The sequence below is a fragment of the Trifolium pratense genome, linkage group LG7 (assembly GCF_020283565.1).
Source record: "Trifolium pratense cultivar HEN17-A07 linkage group LG7, ARS_RC_1.1, whole genome shotgun sequence".
Lineage (NCBI taxonomy): Eukaryota > Viridiplantae > Streptophyta > Magnoliopsida > Fabales > Fabaceae > Trifolium > Trifolium pratense.
This window is the reverse complement of record NC_060065.1, coordinates 41,137,954-41,161,456: the sequence shown is the minus strand read 5'-3', so window position 1 is coordinate 41,161,456 and position 23,503 is coordinate 41,137,954. Positions and strand designations below refer to the sequence as shown.

At 31.8% G+C, this 23,503-nt stretch overlaps 2 protein-coding genes across 2 annotated transcripts; both read right to left on the bottom strand.

Moving 5' to 3' along the window:
- Positions 1-7,527: 7,527 nt before the first annotated feature.
- Positions 7,528-13,958, bottom strand: LOC123894913. Its single transcript, XM_045945027.1, has 7 exons — positions 13,040-13,958; positions 10,574-10,813; positions 9,986-10,075; positions 9,435-9,584; positions 9,178-9,302; positions 8,762-8,891; positions 7,528-7,880 (listed from the first exon to the last, which is right to left on the bottom strand). Exons 1-7 carry the CDS (start codon positions 13,586-13,588, stop codon positions 7,755-7,757), a joined length of 1,410 nt encoding a protein of 469 aa, XP_045800983.1. The 5' UTR covers positions 13,589-13,958; the 3' UTR covers positions 7,528-7,754.
- A 3,224-nt stretch (positions 13,959-17,182) lies between these two features.
- On the bottom strand, positions 17,183-20,916 carry LOC123894912 (BES1/BZR1 homolog protein 4-like). Its single transcript, XM_045945026.1, has 3 exons — positions 20,437-20,916; positions 17,883-18,616; positions 17,183-17,603 (listed from the first exon to the last, which is right to left on the bottom strand). The coding sequence occupies exons 1-3, from the start codon at positions 20,650-20,652 to the stop codon at positions 17,600-17,602; spliced, it is 954 nt and encodes a 317-aa protein (XP_045800982.1). The 5' UTR covers positions 20,653-20,916; the 3' UTR covers positions 17,183-17,599.
- Positions 20,917-23,503: the final 2,587 nt, after the last annotated feature.

The window sequence follows — 23,503 nt, the reverse complement described above, 5'->3', positions numbered from 1 at the left end:
ATGTGTAGTGCAAATGCAATCTCTCCATATTAAACAAGCATTATACATACAAATCTCACTTTTTTTTATAGGAAAAAACAATCCTTTTTCACATAAAGAAGTGAAGTTTTGTTAAAACATTAAGAAGTGAATTTTATTTTAATTAAGGGAATTGTCTGGTAAATCATTTGTGCGGGAGATTTTCACTCAAAAAATAATAATCAGAAAACATTCTCCTTGTTCTCTCTCATCTTCCCACTGTGCTCTCATCTTCCATAGCCAACCTAAAAAAGTTTCTTCTACCTCATCGCTTAAAACAAGCTTGCATGAATGAATGGTTTAAAGGTTGATCTTGAATAGTTAATTTAAGAGCCTAAGAAGAAGAATAGAATTGAAGGAACAAGATTAAGCTTGGAGGTTGAAAGGAAAGTGAATAACTTCATCAACAATACTTCAATCAACTAATTTTCACCTTCAATTCGTTCAAGGTGAATTCCTTATTAGCCTTTAATTCTAGATATAGTTTGAAAATGAGTTTAAGTGTTGAGTATGAAAGTGTGAAGAATTATTATTTGGCCATGCATGTAGAAAATTAGGGATTTCAATACTAAATTTAGGATTTACCCAAATAGTGAATTTATAATTAGGAATGCAGGGGCTAGGGCTCCAACCCCAAACACTCCACTTATTCACTTTAAGGATCCGTTTGATCTGCAAAATATAAGTACGGGATAGAACAATACATGACAGTACAAGACATAACAGCACATGACAAAGTTTAATGTGTTGAACAAATTTTGTCTTTGTACGATCGATGTTTGGTGGACAAAAGGTTAGTTTGGTATTTTAGACAACCTGTGCAGAGGACAAATAGTTGTCCCAAGGTTCAGTGGGGGACAAGAATTTAGGTTTTTTCCCAGTCCGTTAGCCCCCAGTTTGTCCTGTCTCAGAAACAGCTTTGTTATCAAACATACTACAACTGAAATTGTCATGTCGAATCCCTTATTTTTTGGCGAATCAAACACATCCTAAGTGTGAAATTTCCTGTCACTATGGTACCTTACAAAGAAAAACATTTATGTTTTGTAACATGTCAAAATATAATCAATTTATTTGATTAAGAGACACATAATTATGTAATTTATTTGGTATATTTAAGGATATTTGTTTTTTCTATCTCTATGTTGTGAACCCTGATAGAATCTCGTCATTAAGAATAACTATATTTGTAATTATTTGTATTTATTCTCATTTATATTTGTCATTATTCATAGGCTTGATATACTATGATCATTGTATATATATACACTCTTGAGAACATCAATAAGACAAGCATTCCATTATCTTACATGGTATCACCCTAATCTATTCCTCTCTCCAAATCTTTTTCCATTAAAAAAAAAAAAAAACAGAAACTGAAAACGCGTACAGTATACGCATAACACTTTCTTCTTCGTTGAGCAATACCAGTCCGCTGCCGCACCTCTCTCTTTTGAGTGCCGCTGCCGACAAACTTGTCCTCGTCTCTAATCACGTGAACCACCGTACGATCTCTGTTCCCAATCGGTTCTGTTCCGTTATCTCTGCACGTGTACCTTCGACCATATTTGCCGATTCGTACTCCACCGGCGATAGAACATTTACAAACTATCCTCAACTTTTTACGATAGAGCATTTCTGACTTTGACTTTTAATAACACGTGGACTTCAATTTTTATAGTACAAATATTAATGTCCTAATAACAACCTTAAAAATTAGGTTTTTTCTAATTAACCCTCACATAGATTTAGGGTAGTTGTCCTATGCTAACATGACATCAATCAAAATCAGTCAAATATCATGTTATGCCACATCAGCGCAAGCCTATGATAAACCTTATGAAACTTTTAGTTATTGCACATCAATCCCTCGTTAAATTAATGATAATTAATTATATATTATATTAGATTATAAAAATGTTCGAGAGAATATAAATTCGATTTTCGATAAAAATAATTTTTTTACCAAACTTTATTTATCTCACGGCCGAATTCTAAATTAAAACTGAAACCATTAATGTATATATATTTTTAATTTATTTTGATGGAAGCCATAAAGATAAGTTGTACACAAATTTAAGGCTTAAATGCAGTTTTGCCCCCCATGTTTTGATTAAATCGGAATTTTACCCCCCTTATTTTAAAACGTGGACTTTTACCCCCCTATTTTATAATATTTTGGATTTTGCCCCCCTAAAATTCTGCTTTCGAGTCGCAACTTCAAAGTTTCGCACACAACTCAATTTGGATCAATAATTCACCAAACGTATACCGAAATGACCGTAATCGAGTTATATTTCCACATAATCAAACCCCACTAAATTTGAAGTTACAAAGAGAAATTAATTACTGTTTTAGTGAAGGTATGTCTCCCAAAATTCTGCACAAAATCTGCTTTCGAGTCACAATTTCAAAATTTCGCACAGAATTCCATTTGGATCCATAATTCACCAAACTGGTACCTAAATGACCACAATCGAGTTATATTTTCACAGAATCAAACCTCACTAAATTTGGAGTTACAAAGAGAGATTAATTACCGTTTTAGTAAAGGTATGTCTCCCAAAATTCTGCACAAAATCTGCTTTCGAGTCACAACTTCAAAACTTCGTACATAATTCCATTTGGATCCATAATTCACCAAACTGTTACCAAAATCACCGCAATCGAGTTAGTTTTCCACAGAATCAAACTCCACTAAATTTGGAGTTACAGAGAGAGATTAATTATCATTTTAGTGAAGGTCTGTCCAATTACTAATTTTGCAGAAATCTACTTTTGACCTTCAAATTCAATGACGTCTACCAAACACATCGTAACTCCAAATTTGAGGAAATTTAAAAGACAACAAGGGTAATTTTGTTATCTTTCCTGTAAACAATATTAAAAAATTAGCTACTGGGAGAGAGACATGACAAAAATACCAGTAGTAGTTCCATACAATAATTAATTTGGACAGACCTTTACTAAAATGATAATTAATTTCTCTTTGTAACTTCAAATTTAGTGGAGTTTGATTCTGTGGAAAACTAACTCGATTGCGGTCATTTCGGTACCGGTTTGATGAATTATTGATCCAAATTGAGTTATGTGCAAAGCTTTGAACTTGAGGCTCAGAAGCAGATGACTTATATATATGTTCTGTTAACCGATCATCATATTACTTAAACGTTGCACATGAAATTAAAATTGAAATCATTGTATTTGTTTTTAATTTATTTTGATGAAACCATAAAGATATATAGTATTAGTACATTAACTTGTACGAAAATTTTGAGGTGCTAAATTCCGCAACAACAATTGTGTCCATCACAATCGGCGCCAATAGTGATATGCTTATCAAAACAACTCTGTCTACAACCTTCAAGATTTTTTGGACAGAACTCGCTTGGAAAACATAACTGAAACCCAGGTGGTCCTTGCGCTTCGACCATTCTACATGTACCTACAATTAATTAATGTTAAACCGTTAAATAACATTTATAATTCATATAAAGAGATGAAAGATAGATTAAATTATGCCAATGTAACAATTAATTAATATTACACGGTTAAATAACGTTTAATTTTTTAATTATTTACTCAAAAATTAATTCTATTAACTTGTTACTATTTGATAACAGTTTTTTTTTTTTTTATTGATAAAGTTGAACAAACTCAACTAGAAGATATATTTGTTTTAAAATCAGTTTTTCATCACCATTTTATAAAATTATTTAAAATAATTAATACAAAATCAGAAACAAATTAACTTGTAAATTAAAAACATTTAAGATGTTATTAATTTTATCAGTTTGAACTTTGAAAGAAAGAAAAAAAAACATTTAAGATTGTTTGGTAGGCATCTTGCAACGAAATAGTGATCTCATAACATATTAACATTCATATTTGTTTTCTAGAAAAAAAAAAAAAAAAAACTATAAATAATTTAAAACATACTTTCCAGTCAAAAGTAGTTTCTTCATTTTAAAATTTTAAGATAAATAAAATTAGAATATAAGCTATATTAAATACAAGGTGGATTCTAAGGTGAGGGTTCAATTAAGTCTCTCACCGATGTACCATTAACATTAACCGTCCGATTAAATCACCCCACATGATTTCAATACTCGTTGCCACACTGAATTTTGGTTTCCACTCCATATTTTCTCTCTCCATAACAGATTTCACTATCTATCATCAGTTTCATCACCAAAAAAGCAAAACTGCAAATTCTGCATCTAAAATCACATAACTTTCAATTTGGGCCAAAACATATAATCATCCAAAGAAATTGATGAATTTTAGATTTAACAATAATTGTTGATCCAATAACATGTGTTCTCTTATGTCCATCAAGTGCTTGAGAAAATTCTCTAAATTGCATAACAGAACATGAGAACATTAATTTTCACATCGCTGTTATTATTATTATTATTAGCGGTTCCAGAAAAAATTAGCATTATTATTAATAGTTGTAAAGAGTGCTTTCAAAGAATCCCATTTGCTGCTCTTCGTAGAATACAATCTCCCCTCTCTAAAAATTCATTCATCAATCATCACCCCTTTGGTTTAATCCAATTCATAAATTAATTTTAAAAAAATATATATTTCCATCTTCATAAATTCAAGTGTGATGAATGGGAAAATTAAGGTTAAAATGTGAAAGGAAATTATGAAAATGGACGTATGAGAGGGAAGGGGAGACCAAAATTTAATGTGGCAAAAAGTATTGAAATCATGTGGAACGATTTGATCTGATAGTTAAGATTAGTGGTACACCGGTGAGGGACTTAATTAAGCCGACTTAATTAAGCCCTCACCCTAGAATCCACCTAAATACAAACACTTAACAAAAAAAAAAAACTTTAGCTTTAATTGTGGCCATCGCAAGAAGGCGGTGAAATTGGTTTCCTCGAATTAGTCATTCATAAAACCGGATATCGAGTTTTCAAAAAAAAATTAAAACTACAAAAAAAATTCTTCTATTCCGTCCGAAATCCATCGGAATATAGTCCACATACATCAGAAACTTATATTTTATATTTTGTGAGAAAACCGTTTGAAATCCGCCTGAAACATATTTGGGGCGGACATGTTGATTTGCGACGAGGCTTTTTCGAACACTGTCCGTCTGTCTGAATTTCGTCCGAAATTATTATTCCGTCTGAAATTCGTGGGAAATTTGTCCAAATTCCGTCCAAAAAAGCCTTTTTTTTTAGTAGTGAAATACAAACATTGTCTATACATAACAAAAAAAAAACTTTAGCTTTAATTGTGGCCATCGCAAGGAGGCGGTGAAATTGGTTTCCTCGAATTAGTCATTCATAAAATTGGATACCGAGTTTTAAAAAAAATTAAAACTACAAAAATTAAAATAATTTAGAAAATTTGTACCTGGAGTCAAAACGAAAGCAATGCATATAGTTGCAATGAAAAAAAACATGTGGTTGATGCTGATAGCCATGTTTTCTTAGAAGATCAACAAACAATTTTTTTTTACTAGAGATCAAAAAACAATTAGGGGTATTTATTGAGACAAGTACGGAAGTTGCCAATTATTAATAAAAAACATTAATTTTGGTCAAAGAAAAACATTAATTTTGGTAAAAAAAAAAACATTAATTTCAAAAAAAAATTAAAAAAGAAGTTTTTTTTTAAGAAATTAAAAAAAAGGAATTTTTTTCCGTTAAAAAAAAGGAAGTTAAATATGCAAATAATATATTTAATTTGTTCCTGTTTTTTTCTTTTTTAAATATTAATAATAAAAACATTAATTTTGGTCAAAATATTAAAAAATGCATTATTATTGCATTCAATTTTACTACAAATTATATTTCTTATAGTAGTAACATTATTTGTATGGATATTATTTTATAGCTTTTTTTTTTATACAAGAGAGGGCAAAAAGCCCGATATATATTATTTTATAGCTTTGATAGTCTCATATGGTTATTGATAATTAATTTAGTCAAAGTGATCGAAAATAAAATATGTAAAGAATGTGTTAAAAATAACATATTTTTATCAACTTTAAAGCAAAAGAAATTAATAAATTTAGTCAAATGCTCATTTTGAGGTTTACTAAATTGTACTTTTTTTTTGACAAAATTAAATTGTACATATTTGACCAAAAAACATTGTACATTTTTTACTAAAAAAAACTTTTAATATTATGTAGATATGTGCTTTTTTTTTAACAAATAACAACTCATAATCATTCAATAAAAGAGTAATACAAAGAGGTAATGTTTCAAAAGTACAACGGTTAGACCAAGAAATAACTACCCTGACAAACGTATGAGCTACCATATTCCCTTATCGCTTAATAAACTCCACCACAAAGTTTGGATTTAACAACAAAACATTTTTTGATATGCCAAATAAGGAGAGCTAAACTCTGAATTTCCGCCACGTCAATTTTGAATTGCTTCCACTACACTCTTTGAATCCGTTTCAAATATTACATGAGTCCATTTCTTTCAATACATCGAGTAAGGCCATTAATTCCCCTTCCACTATGGCGGGAATCCCTTCCATCCAAGTAGTTCCTTCACTTACAAACAAACCAATGCAGTCACACAAGCACCATCCTACTAAACTTGTTTTGTTCAACTCTTTGTGAAATCCTGCTTCTACGTTGCATTTGTACCATCCCGACGGCGATTTTTGCCACATTGTAAGTTGTTGTTGTTGTTCTGTTGTTAGCACACCATGTTGTATATGTTCCTTCGAGTTATTTTGGTCCCCCTATTTCAAAAATTGACAAAATAGAGAGACCAAAATTGCTTATTTAGAAATAGGGGGACCAAAATCCAAAATTTGTTAAAATAGAGCGACCAAAATTACTTATTTAAAAATAGGGGACCACAATCCAAATTTTTTTAAAATAGGGGGATTGAAATTACAATGAAACCTAAAATATATGTATGCGATTTGATTATGTTTTGATCGATTTTGAAAAATCAATCAAATTTCAATCTGATCCAATGATTTTCACAAAAAAACATCCAACAATTTAAATTTTTTACGATTTTATTTTTTTCATCAATTTGCAATTTAGATTCGAACACCCCTCTTGACATGGCTTACTCATGAAACAAACTTGGTCTACCTTTTACGTTTATAATCTAAGGGGTTTACACAATTTTCAAAATTTAAAAAGAAAATCATGTACAAAATCTAAAACCAAATACAAAACGAAATTTATTGTGCATTATCTAAATTATTTAAGGCTAATTAAAGGGCACCCACTTCTTTTTTAAATTATCATCTTAACTTCTCAAAATGTTATCACTAATTTCAGATCTTGTTAAAAAAATAATTAAGATACACGAGACCCTCACAAGATAACAAAATACATGACTAATTCTTCCCGTTCATTTCTAAAATTGCTTGAGAAATGAACCAAAGCTCTCACAAAGATAAGATCTTTCACTAATAATTTTTACAACACGAATGCTAATACTAAAAAAAAAAAAAAAAAAAAAAAAAAAAACTTAAATTTTTTATGTTAAGCTTGCAAAACAATTACGAAATCCAATAATAAGTACACTAAGCTCCAAGATATGATTTGAGCCAAATCATAAAAAGTGACAAAAATATGTACCAAACAGACTAGATTTTTCTATTCACATAAACACTGCAAGCTTTTTGATGTTAGCAGTATAATGTTGTGGATGAACCAAACCAAACCTATGTACACTTCTCATGCAAAAAATATAAAAAAGTTGGTGCCACAAATTTGAAGGGTATCATCAAAACTCAATGCCACTATTTATTTGAACGGAAAAAGAAGGACGTCCGACGCTGCATAGGGGAGTATCAACTCTCAAAACAAGACCCGAGCTCCCAACATTTCCATTCCATTTTGATCTACCAATCTGAACACACCAAAAAATCATTATATTATTCTTAGATAATAAACTCACGCGGAAGAAAGTTAATAACGGTATTAAAGCATGAAATAGTCAATAGAATTTAAATGGTATGCAATGTTATACACCAACATAAATACTCTAGGAACAGTGCTATGATATGCACTAGAACATTGTGAAGTGCCCAAGTCTCACATTGACTAGTACAGGATGCACGGTGAAGTATTAAATCACTCATTTCTCAGCCTCTCGATAACTAGCTTTGATACTTATAATGCATCCTTTGTTTAAGGTTGTTACTAGTTATTAAGGCACGAGTATGTTTAGTATAAAAGAACTGACTTTCTTCCTTCTTACTCATAAATTTACTTCGTAGAAAGTTAAATCTTATGTATTTGACATAATAGTGCCTCAATAACATCATTAAAAAACAGAACAGCAATTAGCAAATAGGGACAGTACAGTACCAACCAGATACAGTGAATATCTTAGCTTATGTCATTTACCATCAGTGCTATTAGTATTTAACGTTAAGCAATCCTCATCTTTTAATAATCAAACATAAACTCAAAAATATTTTCACCTCAATGTGACAAAATTACAACTACAGTATGTATTAGCAACTTAAATGTTCATTAATTTTTTATTTCATAGAGAAAACAATAGATCGAACTATGATGATAGATATAAAAGTAAATGGTCTATCTGCATGTATAGATGGTCCATGACAAAATATGAAGGCATCGTTTAATCCATGTAACATATTACTAACCTAATTTTGTGCTTAATGAACAATAATAACCAAAAAGATGTTTTAACAACTTTAAGAACATCAAAAATCAGTTTTCCATAGGTGAAGTTAGTTATGATAGTGATAAGCAACTTACAGATACTGAAGCAAACGCAGAAGGATAGGTTGTCAAAGCACATCCACAAATCAGACTAAGTTGTTCTTTGACCGAATGAATGAGTTCTGCCCGCAACCCTGGATTGCTTCCACCAATTGTAGGGCACACACTGACAACATATAGAGCATCATAATGATCAAGGTGTATGAAACAAATTTAAAATACAAGTTTGCAAGATGACCAGAGACAATGATGAAGTGCATCAAAAGATCAAAGACAGTGATCAATGACTACAAATGTTGTAATTATCTAAAACATTGCACATTTAGTTGTCGAGGTAATATAATACGATTCAACAGTTTGATTGCAAAAATTCGCATTATTCACAAAGTTATTAGAGACATCATATTAAGCTATGTTTTACACACGGATCCTATAAAAATTGTAAGTTTTACCTGAATTGAACGGTTGGCCTAACAATGAGACCAGATCTCTTCCAGGCCATGGCTTGACAAAGACCAACGGAAAAAGATTTATCAGGCCATTGTACCATTGGTGTGATTCTCGTTCCCCAATTGTTCTATAATAAAAACGAAGCAAAAGATATCAGTTTCAATGCATGAGGAAATCATTTCAGGATCACTAAAATCCTAACTAATTATAAATTTCAAGCATCATTTTCATTATCTTCTTCGATAACTTGGATTCTAACCTTGCAGGAATAGCTAAATCTCATTTCACCGGGATATTGACCCTGAGCTTGAAGAAGACCTCCCCAAACAGGAAGGAAAGCACTTGTACTTAGACCCTCACCAGATACATAGGTTAGTTGCCCATTTGGAAATTGAAGTTCCACATATGACTGCGTCCAGAGAGAGAGCAAACAAATCATAAATATTGGATTCAGTATTTTATGCATGAATAAGAGTGAACTTATGAAGAGAAACTGAGAAAGAGAGAAAATATTTATTTAAATATGGTTTGTAATGATGTATTTACGTTGAATCATATTCAAAGCACCAACTAACTACTATTGATACAAATAGTAAACCTTCAACTCTATATGAATAAAGAAACAAAGTATGAGAGTCACTCCTAATGAGGGTAAAGCTTATTGAGTATCTTTAAAGTATGAGAGTCACTCCTAACGAGGATTAATCTTATTAAACCTAAGCACTTACATCGGAAAACTAATATCATAAACATTATTATGGCACTGTGAAAAAAATTCAACAAAAATCAGAACAATTCATATCTACTTACACAAGTTAAGGGATTCAAGCAAAGTGCGGACGTCAACCCCCACCTTCGATGTTTTGACATTACTGCGGGACAAAGAGAATGCATTCCATTCTGACAATCATAAAATGATCATGTGAGATTAATAAATATAAGGGGGAAGCACTACATTGACAAAACATCCATGTACAATACTACATAAAACGGAGATTAATTAAGCAATTCTGAAAAATAATATAACTATTTTAGAAAGTGCAAAACAGAATGATTTTGACTGAAAAACAAGGCCTGTGACTACTATTGTAATTGGCTTCTGCCTTAACAAAATACAAAAAGCATAAATAATTTCGACATGAACACCCAAATAATAATATAGGCCTCATTTGGAGTTAGCACATTTCACCATAGTTTGGAAGGGAAAGTTTATCAAGAACAATGATCCAAAACATAAAAATAAGGTAAGTTTTAAAAAGATCTTGTGAATGTGAACTAGACGCCAACGCAGATGCTTTTCTAGGATAAGACAAATTTAACAGGAAAGTTTTTCCCCTTTCCCATGTATTAACAATTTTATGGCGAAATACACTTTAGCCAGCTGAACCTCGTATTTACCTTTCTATCATAGCCATACAATAGCAAACATTGATTTGACAAATGAACAGGCAAAAGAAGAGTCGAATCAGTGACATAAATGAGAGATCCAAGCTGGACCAGGGTAAGAGTTGAATTTTCAGTTCCAGACGTAGAACCACCACGTGATGCCTCTACTCTCCAAAAACCTCCCCTTGCAGCTATAGAACCTTCCACTTCTTGAGTTCTGCTATCATAAGTTGACGTAATATTTATGGTTCCCTGTATTTCACAAAATATAACTAGTAAATGAAATAGCAAGATAAGCAATACAAAATATAGATTCCACATCTTTGACGCATACATTTCAAAATAGATGTTGAATGTAATAAATATTTCCCAACTAAAAATTGTTATTTGAAGGATAGTAGGGTATATGAAATTGTAGGAGATACAACTACCATGAAGGATTCAGTTACATGTCTATGCTCCACAACCTATATCAATTATCAAGTAGAGATTCTAACCAAACAACAAGATCAGTACAAACAGTACAAACAACTGACATACTTCAAATGTTAAAATGATCAATGTCATATACAAAATAATTTGGTCTATACCTGTAAATGCAAGTACTTACTAGTATTAAAAATGAGTTTTACTTCGTGTATAAAAGGGAAATTTCAGTCATTGACATACCACTAATTTTCACTACATACTTAACAACTGGTACAATATGAAAACATTTGTTCAGCTCTTCCTTTTTATCCCTTCTTTCTCTATGTTTGGTTTGAAATAGAAGGAGGGGAGGGGAGGGAAGGGGAGGAATTTTAATGGAGGGGAGGGGAAGTGAGGGGAGGGGAGAATAATATTTATGTTTGGTTCAAAAGAGGGGGAGGGGAGGGGAGGTGACAGATTTTTATTAAATATGTGTTTGGTTCACAAGGGGAGGGGAGGGATTCTAAAATTAATTTACTTTTTTATCCTTGTCATCTTTACAAAATCTCAACATTTTAAAATTATTTAGTATTCACTACATAAATAATTAAATATGAAAATTCAATAACCGAAAACTCCAGAAATAATCAAATACAAAATTCTAACAAATTTTTTTATGTAAAAAAATATTAGAGCACTTCTAAAATATAATGTGTAGAATATGAAAATATGTATAAAACAATTTATTGATAGTTAATTTTCCTAAAAAAACTTGTTGATAGTTTATATATATATATATATGTACGGTGCAATGAATTAAAAAGTGTTCATTTTATTATATATAAAAAAAAGTATTCATCCAAAAATGTTGTAGGATAGGTAAAAAATAAAAACAAGTATCTTGTAAAAAAAAGTACATTAAAACAAAAAAAAAATAGTACAGGTAAAAAATAAACACAGGATGTTAGCAACGTAAAAAAAATGGCAACAAGCAAATAACTTAGTATGATTTAATATAAATTTTAAAAGGAAAGTTTTGGTATTTTCAAATAAATATGAGGATAATTATGTCAATGTAATTAAGATTATAATAATTCATCTCTCCTCACCTCCCCTCCCCTCCAAATCCCCCCAATTTGGGGGGAAGCAAAAATTGGTCATTGGAGGGATTTTGCTCACCTCCCCTCCCCTCCCCTCCTCTCCCCTCATAAAATTTGAACCAAACACAAAACATTTAAAATATTCCCTCACCTCCCCTCCCCTCCCCTCCAAAAACCCCGAACCAAACATGTACCACTATACTACAATTATAATATACCATTTCCCTTTACATATCATGAATTCCAAAAGAAATCATAAAAGCAATGCACAGAAAACAACTACAGTAAAAATTTGCGCAGTTTAACAATCCTACTCCATTATCGGTTTCTCTCACATGAAGGCGTCACATACACCAAGGACATCCCCACCGCCACCATAAATTTACCAACAAAGGCATAACTATGCATTGCATCCGTTCATATTTGGGGTCTGTTTGGATTCACTTATTTGAGCTTATCTACTAGCATAAGTTTTGTGAGACTATTTGGGAGAGCTTATGACAATTTTCATAAGTTTTGTTTCAACTTATTTTCATAAGTTCTCCAATAAAACTTATGAAAATAGCTTGTAGTTTATATAAAAACAATCTATCTTTATTTTATCTCTTGCTAAGTTATACATAAGTGCTTGTCATAATAAGCTTTTGTGCTGTAAGCTGCAAATAAGTTGTTTATCCAAATAAGCCCCATATACTTATCAAAACATTCACTAAATTTTGCATAAAATAAGATCCTATGAAGAAAAAATCTTTAAACAAACACAAACACCTCAATTCACAGCAAACCATAACATCTAATCCAATCACTTCAACACTCTCCACTAACCATTTCACACAACAATTGTTCTCTATCCATAATAAAACAGCAAAAATCCATCGATAAATTAACAAACATGTGCGCGCACGATACATATCATAATAATCATGAACTACATAATATGCAAAACAAAACAAAATCCAATTTTTTTTACCTGTCTCCTACCCAAATGACCAGCAGAACCAAGATTAAACCCACCAATCTCTTCATCAACAGTTTCACTAACACTTTCAGAAAATCCATGATTCTTCAACCTCTCAGTAAGTAACCCTAAACCCAAATCCTCACTAACAGAAACCCCAACTAAACCATTCCTCTGTCTACCCTTCCCTCCATCATTTCCAACCCTAACTGAATCCTCCTCATTCTTAAACGGAACCGGCAACGACTGAAAAAAATGATGAACCATTCCATTCAAACTAGCACCAAAATTCATCCCAGCTTCACCGATCCGATTTCCGATATCGAAAATCGCTGAAACTCCATAATCATCAACAGGTAATCCAAAATCTCTCTTCCCAAAACTCGCTGTAGAAAATTCTAGATCGAATAACTTCGATTTTGGAGGATTTGGCCAAACGAATTGTGGTGGTGTTATGTGTGTATGAATCAAATCAGTAAAACTTTGGGTAAATCGGTCAGCTAAATCCTGACCGTGTCTTTGCACTTCTTCCCATGCCTCAAAAGATCTTTCCACGCTCATTTTTTTTTTCTTTTTGTTCTCTCTAGTTAGAAATTTTCCATACACTTAATTAATCGATAAGTTTTTATTTCAAAACGAATCGAAGCGAGGCTGAAGAAGAAAGATGCGGAGATAAGTGAAAGTGGTGAAGATTGAATTGGGAAGGTGGCTGGGGAGCTTGAGTTGATGTGAGAGAGAGGATTAAATTAAATGAAATGGATGTAATAAAAAATTTGGAGATGTGTTCGCGTGATGCGTTTTATTTATGTTTGGTTTTATGACACGTGGCGGTGTGTTGTGGATGAGGGTTTGAAGATTTTTTTTATTTTTTAAAGTTGAGGGGGGAGGAATGGGTCAGTTGAGGAGGATGGGATGAGACTTGCAAATGAACATTCTAGTTTGGTTTCAGTTTCCACACGTTATTACGTAAATAAATAAATAATTTAGACCATATACTATCAAATCATTGATCAAAAACTAAGACCATACCACAAAAGTGTAGTGAATGATCCCTTTTATATATATATAATATAATATAATATTAACTATGAAAATCGAATCTAAAACCTCATGTATACATACTATTTAAATTTCTCACCACTTGACTAAATATAGTGGTTTAATGATCTCTTGTTTTCATTTCACATATATCTGGATTATTTAATAGATCTTGTTAACTTATCTCTTAAGAAGTCTCACAAGTGTAGCTCAAATGGTAGCTACTAGGGATATTATTAGAGATGTCGGGATTCGAATCTTGAATTCTACATTTTTCCATATTTAAATGTATAAGTCTAGCCACTAAACTATCACTACAAGAAAACTTAAAATTCTTGACCAATTTTATTGAGGGCTAAAAGCCTTCAATAATATATTGAGGGCTTTTAGCCACCAATAATACACACCGGAAGACGCGACATCTGAAAAGTTGTCTTGCACGTTATTGAAGGCTCCAGACCGCCAATAACGCACGAATAATAGAAGGCTCTGGGCCGTCAATAATGCACCAGACCGTTCCAAAACTTTTTTCTCTCTTTTCTAAAAAAAGAGATAAATGTGGTAAATATTAAATGTTAAGTTTGTAAATTCAACTCTTTACATATTAAATATTTTGTATCATTAAATACTATATTTTTACTTTTAGGTAATATGCTCTTGGTGCACATGTTAACATGACAAAAAAAAATACTTATCTCTTAGAGTTCATACTAAAAAAAAACTTTTTATATTGAAAATATAATATTTTGAATTTTGGCATTTAAAGCAAAGAATGCAGGATTTTGACTAATAAATCTATATTTATTTTATAATAACAAACTCAACTCATATTAATCAACGTAGGTTGGTTTAGTTGATAAAATGTTGATTTATACCTTGCGAAGTAGGTAACTCGTGTAATGTTATTGTATAGGGTTAAAATATCGCTGGTGGAAAATCTATAAGTATATTTGTCAGCGTTCTCTAAATTTTAAAGTTTATCTTAATTTCGATGATCAGCTAAAGATCCAACTCACTTAAAACTTTTCCTTTGAAAAAACATGTTGTCTTATTTTACTAGGGAAAAAATCATGTGACATGATAAAAAATTGCATAGAGATTTTTTACATAGTAATCTATAGATTTAAATTTGTAATTCTCCATTTTTGCTACAAAGCTCTTTCAAAAAAAAAAAGGAAAAAAGTAAGATAATTTTAACAGAAATAAACATATGCAATTAGTTAGAGTTGTCAAATAATCACCTTACCTTTTCTATGTTGAAAGGTAAGGTGAGGAATGATCAGACTTCCAATTCTTTCTTGATATGATAAATGGTAGATTGGCTGTGGTTGGATTGGAACAGCAATTTAATTAGCCTTTATAGTCAGTCGGGTGACTCTCACTAACAATGTGGTGCAACAATGCTTATTCATTGCATGCAAAATCTTTGTTTTTTTATTTGATGAATCTTTGGTTTGCTTTTGAAATGCGAGAACATTGGAATTGAATTTTGAGTAAGGATGTCAATTTAATCTATAAATAGAGATCTCCGTATAGGGATTGTCTCATTTGGGACCCGAAGATGGGGGATTCTTCCTCATGGGAATGGGGATGGAGGAGAAAGCTCCCCGAGAGAGGTTTGGGGATGGGGTGGATGGGATTTTATACCCCGCCCGGTGGAGACTCCGTCCCCAATTTTTTTTTATTAAAATAGTATTTATAAATGTATATTTAAGTACTTTATAAATTATTTTTAATTATATTTTCACACAATATGTGTATATATTTGTTTATATATGATGTTTATTACTGTCATAAAACTCGGAAAATATTTTAATTTTTCTATTTTTTCTACAACTATGATTGAAAATAATAGAAATACGACACTTTTTTTTAAGGTTGATGGATCTCTGTGGGAACTGTGGAGATTCGTGGGGATGGAGATGGAGGAAGAATATTTCCAGAAGCGGAAAATGGGGACGGGGATGTGGAACCTTTTAGATAGTGGAACAATGAGTGGTAATATACTCTGTTCAATTCCCGCTCCGTTGACATCCCTAATTTTGAGCAATTTGACTGAATGCATGCGGTCGTGACATTTGAATCATCCGATTAGTATTAAACGGTTCAAATTTTAATTATTTTTAAATATGAAATTCGAGCTAACCGTCAATAGTATAGTCACTTTTTTTCGACCCTATACAATGGGGTCGGACAACATAGATGCAACTATCAGAAGCTATATTTAGGGAAGGAATTCATTTCATTTTACCCCAAACATAATTAATTAACACTTTTAGATATTTCCTAGCCATTGGCAAGTCTCGTACAAATGTTGAAAATTGGACATTTTCGTTCAACCTACACCGTACCTACCCAAGATAAATGATCACTTAAAAATTCAATCACAATTATTTATCAAAAAAATAAAAAATTCAATCACAATTAGGTTATTTAAAAAAAAATATTATTTGTGTTCTTAATTTACAAAAGAAAAGTAAGTCATCTCTCTAAAACAAAAATTTAAGGTGTAAGACAGAACCAAATATGATTAAGAATACTAGTTAAAATTGATTTAAGAGCTATATATAGAGAACAAGTCTTACCTAAGGTAGTTAGTAATGATGACTTATAGGCCTTGGTGATGACACTTGATCTCAGTAAGCTCTCAAACGCCTAGGACTAATAGGTATCACCGAAGAATTTGGTAAGGCTGAAGGTAGAAGAAAATGTTGAAATGGAGGTCATGGCTTAAGCACAATTTCGTGTAGAAGAGAGGTGGAAATTGGAAGAAAACCTGATGAAAAACCTTAAATATTAGCTTTGTTCATGATTTGTCGCAAATGTGAGCGTCATCCATCACATAAGCGATACAGCACAATACCAATTTTATTCCATTCTAACCTCGCTCGCATATCTGAGAGAACTCATTTGCATAAGCGAATCCGATACATAGAATTTCCTCCCTTGTGTCCGCGCGCACATGTATCACTCACTCTTAGTCCAATACAAGTAAGCCTAAAATATACATTACATACCAATAAAAAAAAAGATCATCTTATCAAATTTCCACAAGGGCTGGCTTTTGGCCATTGAAATAGGTAATAAGTTGCAATATCTTCTAAAGTCATTCAGTTCCCTCAGTGGCAAACCAAGCCAATCCATAAAGGTATATTAATGATGAGTCTAATAATAAGGTTTAACCAAACTTACAACAATGATGAAATGAATGGATTGTAAATCCATTCCAACACCTAACTAAACATGTATATTACTGGAGTACTAATCAAAATGCAAAGGACAAAATTACAAAAGAAAACGAAGAAAAAAGATAGGAACAAAAGATAACAGTTTACACTCTCCTCCATGACCTCTAACATTTCTTACTCACCACAACAACACAAGTTAATGATCAAGTCATAATTGTTTTTATCAATCAAACTCGGTATTTCGGAGTTTACAACACACTGTGTACCTTCCACTTGCGATGAAGGTTTACAACGCAAGTTAATGTTGATGTAATTACATTCAATCATTGATATTCCTATAAGGACTTCACCTGCCAAAAGAAGAACATGTAAAAAAGAATGAATAGAATAAAACAATAAACAAAAACAAAATGCATACACATATATGAAGTATTTATACGAATATGAACACTAGACACGACACTAACATGTCTGACAACTATAATAATTTGAAAATGAATTAATTGAGTGTAATGAGATGTGTCAGTGTCGTGTTAGTCGGTGTCAGACACTTGACACGCCTTCAATCAGAAGTGTCAGTGATACATTTAATTGATCATATAGTATAATATATTAATAATGTTAAGTACCTTGTCTTTGAGTTACCAAGTGTGAGTTCAAGATCATCTGCTACAAATTCTTCATGGATTCTTTCTCCTTCCCAAGGCTTCACAATCCCAAATGTGTTGCTTCCAAATGCAAATTCATCTGAGATGGCTTCTGACATAGGAATATCAGCATTGTGATCAGAGCCTGCAGCAATAGCCGGAGAACACGTTCCACTCTGTCCAGGGGTCCACATGCGTGAACCGCTGCCCGAATAACCATCTTCCTTGAAAGCAAATGGATTTCGAGAAACAAGGTTGAATGTTGGAGAAGTTGGCCTAGCATGAGGAAGTTTGATCCCAGCAAACCATTCAGGATCAACTATTTGACGGCCGGGGCTTGGAGGGCCGGAGGAAGGCAGGAACGAATAATGTTGTCCGGCCCATCCCGTTCGTGCAGACCGCTCTTCCCAGTCAGCAACATTCATCTGCGGCGTTCTAGAAGTCGGAGAGCTCAGGGGAGGTGTGACAGGAGCGCTTATGGAGCCGCTGTGAAGGTACGGATGTGGAAGTTTCGGAGATGATGCTGAAGATGAAGTTGTGGAGAGGTTTTTAAGCCATGGAATGAGGGAATTACCATCAGCGTTACGATTTGCGGCGTAAGGGGATGAAGATGGACTTGGGAAGGAAGATGAACCAGGACTTGGATGGTAAGATGAGCAAGGGCTTACAGCTGATGATCCACAACCAATATCCATGTGCTCCAGAGGCTTGCATCCCTGCTTGTGTTAAAAATATATTTCCATCAATTTATCAAACATTAACATTTAATCTTTTAAAAACCGAACCAGACATCGAAATGAAGATACCTCCGATTCATAGTTCAACTACTTGAATCGTAGGGAAACCAAGCTCGAACAGTTCAAATAATCAAATAGTGGACAATGTCAGTTCAAGGTTCAATTGGTTTAACCGTCTAGTTTCATTTTAAAAACATTGATCCAAATACATAGGTGCAATTAGCATGACTAAATAGTTTTAAACATGATTATCAGTATTAGTCATGATAAATTTATTGCAACTGAAAATGTGTTATCTTCTAATTATTAATCCCTCTGATATCATATCTACAAGTAAATATTCATTTTTCAGATTCTTTGAATAAAAGATGTTTCTGATCCTTATTATTGATCAAATACATCAGTTATTCAATGAATCTGAAAAAAGAATCTTTGCTTAAATTTGAGACCGGACGGAGTATTAGTACAATGGTTCAATGTCCATCTTAACCACATAAAACTTACATATTAGACATAGTAAAAACTAAAAACATTGGATTCTAATTAATTACAAGTGTGCATTAAAACATGTCTCACTCATTTGCAATGAAATGAATTAAGAACAGTAACTTTACTGAGCACCTTCAAAAAAGAAGGATTAATGATGAGAAGAAGTGAGGCAAAAGTGATTACATAATGGAATCCTATGTGGCCACCAATTCTGAAAATGTCAAAAAGTTTATGCTACTTTTCTACATTACATACCAACAAACACCAAATTCAACTTATGCACCAACTAAGAAATGGAACACCTGATTTGGCAAATTTACCCTCTCCATTTTCTATTTACCTAATTTCAAATAAAGAGACTCAACAGGGGTATTTTTGTCATTCAATAATTAGAAAATAAAAAATAAAAAAAGTTATGTTTCTCAGGTGACTGACTATGAGTCAAAGAAAGTGATATAGTATTCTTTGGTGCTTCCCACTAAAATGCCATGACCACTGTCTACCAGAAAAAAGATCAAGAAGAATAATTATTTTGTCCTAATTTCATAATGAAAAATAAATTAAAAAAAAAATATTTGCCTTGCCATTTTTTTTCTCTCTTTTAGTTGAGAGACACCAATTTATTATTTCTAATTTAAGCATCTATGTCTCTCTTGTTTAACATGAAATTCATTTTATTTATTTATACTTTTTCAAATTTCTTTCTTTCCAAATTCAATCTATCTAACTATCTTCCTCTTCAATTTTCACTTCATTCATAGCTAAAGAACTTAAAATTAAAAGAAATAAAGTAAAATTGAAAGCAATAAACATGGTTTTAACTTTTAAATAAAAGTCACATGGTGCTATCTACTCCGAGAAATAACGATTTTTTATATGATTTTAAATTGTGGTTGTTGCAGAGACTTCTAAAATCTCTATATTAATTGTGACCACAGACCGCAATTTACAACTAGATTTCGTATGTCCCTAAAACTACAACATGACTACAATTCAAGCTGCATCAATCACGTTTGACCGCAATTCTCAAAAAATCAAGCATTCATATGCAGAAACCGTTATTATAAAAAATCTTCGTAATAATATGATATGAAACACAAACACAACACCAGACATATTGACACCGAAAAATAATGTGAGAAAATAATATAATTCAATGTAGTTACATGCGTCAGTGTCACGTTGGTTCAGACACTCACACATACCGGACACCAAACATGTCTTTGATCGAGAAGTGTTTGTTGTCCTATACACACCCGTGGTTCATAGATAATAAGAAAAGAGAATGCAACAATGCAAAGTAATGTTACCTTACGGTAAGTGGTACCATCAGGTTCAACAGTCCAACCAGCATCATTACAAAGAGCTTTAAGAACTTCATTGTTATCACAATGTTTTGGTAATCTAAAGTTACCATACATTCTCAAACCAGAGAATATCTTAGCAGCTATAGCTCTTCTTCTCCTCTCTCTCCTCTTATTGTTCTCTCTCTCCTTCCACGTCGGTAACCTCGCCCCCGACGTCATTTAGATCAAAAGGGTACTCTTGAAATGATCAAAAGAGGTGAACTTTGAAGAAGAATTGAGGAATGAATGTGAATGAGGTTGTGGGTTGATATGAGAAACTAAAGCAGAGAAGATAGGGAGGTGTGGAAAAGAAGAAGTGGGGTGAAGTTAGGAAATAAGAGAGGAGAGAAGAAAAAGTGTATAATGAAAATGAAGGAAAGGGAAAAAGTGAAGGGAAGCGTGGATATTGAGTGGGGTATATGTTAGAGGTACTAATTCATATTTATGAAGGTTAGATTTTAGTGTTGGATTCTCTTATATTGGAATTCAATAGTGGGGTTATTAAAAAAATATGTGGGTTAATTAGTGTTGATTTTAAAATTTAAATTTAATATATTAGATCTTACAATTTAAAAGTATATTTTGTTTTGTTACAAATGAAGCTAAGGATCGAACTCACGATAACTATAATATTACCAAATTTTTTAATCACTAAACTAAATCTAGTGGTCTATATATAAGCCACTAATATTACTTAAACTCTGCATTAATATTAATTATTGAACAAGGTTTAATAAAAAAACTAAATTAAACAAGGTTTAGTGGAGATTGAACAAACTAAATGTAGTACATTTTAATATTTAATTTACCTCTTTAATAGAAAAAATTATTTTGCTATTTCATTTTATTTCACTTCCTTTTATTGTGTAACTCAAATCTAAGAGTAATTCTTCTATGGGCACGAGCTCAAATAATATATATTTTTTAAAAACATATTATTTGTTTCCTTCTTTAAACTATGTGGAAGAAAAAAATATTAACATGGACAACTAATATATCAATATTTGTATATATTTAAAAGATGATAAAGTAAAAAAAAAAGAATTTATTAAAATCATATATTTTTCAAGTAAGAATATCTTTTTAAAAAAGATAACTTATGGACTCTATAAAAGTGAAATAATAAAACCAAAGTAGTGCTAACTTTTTTTTGTTCTTTTTTTATTTATTGGTTCTTACCACAAAAGCATAAATTAAAGTGTGGAGTGTGATATGCCATCACCCATCAGCCATGGTCATGTGAGGGGGTTTATTTATGAAATTGAGGGGACTCTGTTCAAAAATTAATATTGATGCAATTTTCTCATGCAACAATTGGATTAAGTGCAGTGAAATTATATATAGACAACAATTTAGAACCATCTTATCAAATATTTGATAAGATAGTTTAAATGTTAAAGATAAATTTGTGTTTTTATTTAATATAAAATTGTGAGATAATATATGAATCGTCAGACTTTCGATCATGATCAGAAAACCTAAAATTTATTGACTACATTGACCGCATTATTTTTTGAATTCACTTATCCAGTCATCCTGAAATGTTAGATTCTACTGTGTGTAGAAGAATCTTTGTTGTTTTTTCATTTGCACCACATATGATTTATTTCATTATTTCTCAATGAAGATTGATTTTAATCTCTTTCAATCTTTTGACGATTCAATTTAGTAGTAGTTTCTTATAAAAATAAATTTTAAATTACTTCATAATATTTTTCATTAATCCGAGATCTCCAACTTATTTTAACTTTTAATTAGTTAAAATCAGTTGAAGTATTCACTATTTTGAAAGAATGGGAATCTACTACACAATGCAAACTTTACGTGATAAAATTAGAAAATTGAAAGAGAACATAAAAAAGATAATGTATTATTGTGTAAACTTTCTCTTGCAATTGTAAATTTTAAGTGCAAAAGAGGCACAAAATGAATCCTTTCAGAACTTGGCCCCAGTTCTTTCTATATATGTCTTCTCTTCCACCAACCAAAGTAACTTTAATTAGTGTTTGGAGAGGAACATGCAGGGCCTACACCACAATATAAGACACAAATTTCTCTGGAGAATGGCAAAAACAAAAATATATCTAGAAGGAAAGTCGCAAAATAATTAAAAAAGAACAGAAAAGGAAAAATTCTAGAACAACCGTAATTGCTTCACTGGTTCGACCTATTTTTGTGTAGAGAAAATTCAGGAAGAAGATTTCTTCGATAGAAATTAATCATCGTTAAATAATGATAAAAACTTCATACATATTATATTATAAAACTAAAAATTATATTAGGAATAGTCTCGATACATATGGGTCAGTTAGTACAACTAAGAGACATTATTGGAGGAGCTATAGTATCAAACTCAAATTCTCCATTATAAGAACCAATCTATCGATAAAAATAAATGTTGCTAAAAAATTTCCATTACCAACGGTCTGCAATCGTTACCATGTTTCTCCAAAGTAAAAATTAGTAAGACTTTTTAAATTTAGTCTCATTAATTTTAAATTTTAGTCTCTATTAAGGAAAAAAAATGATTGCTTTTTTTTTTTAATGATTTTCACAATAACGGCTGGTTGGTTAAAGGTCTGAGAACTGCACATTCACCGCTCTCATTGCTAAAGTGGAGGTTCTCACAAGTTGTCACATTATAGACTTATTTCTTTTGTAGGGTGCATTTATAAGGTGTTGATCAAGGTATTATCTAACAGACTTAGTAAGGTCATTAGCAGTGTGATTTCGGCTAACCAATCGGCTTATGTGCAAGGCCGCCAAATTTTAGACGGGATACTAATGGCTAATGAAGTTAAAAGTAAGAAGAAGGATTTGCTTATGTTTAAGGTGTGTTAAATATGTTTGGATCTCATCCCAAAAGCTAGCTCAAAGGGTGAGGTTGCCCTCACATATTTATACACTTCACATCCCGGGAACCTAAGCAATGTGGGACTTCAAACAAACTCCAACAACACAAACTACATATTCAACAAGGTGGACTTTGAGAAATATAATGGAGTTACCTACTCTCTGTTCTGCACAAGAT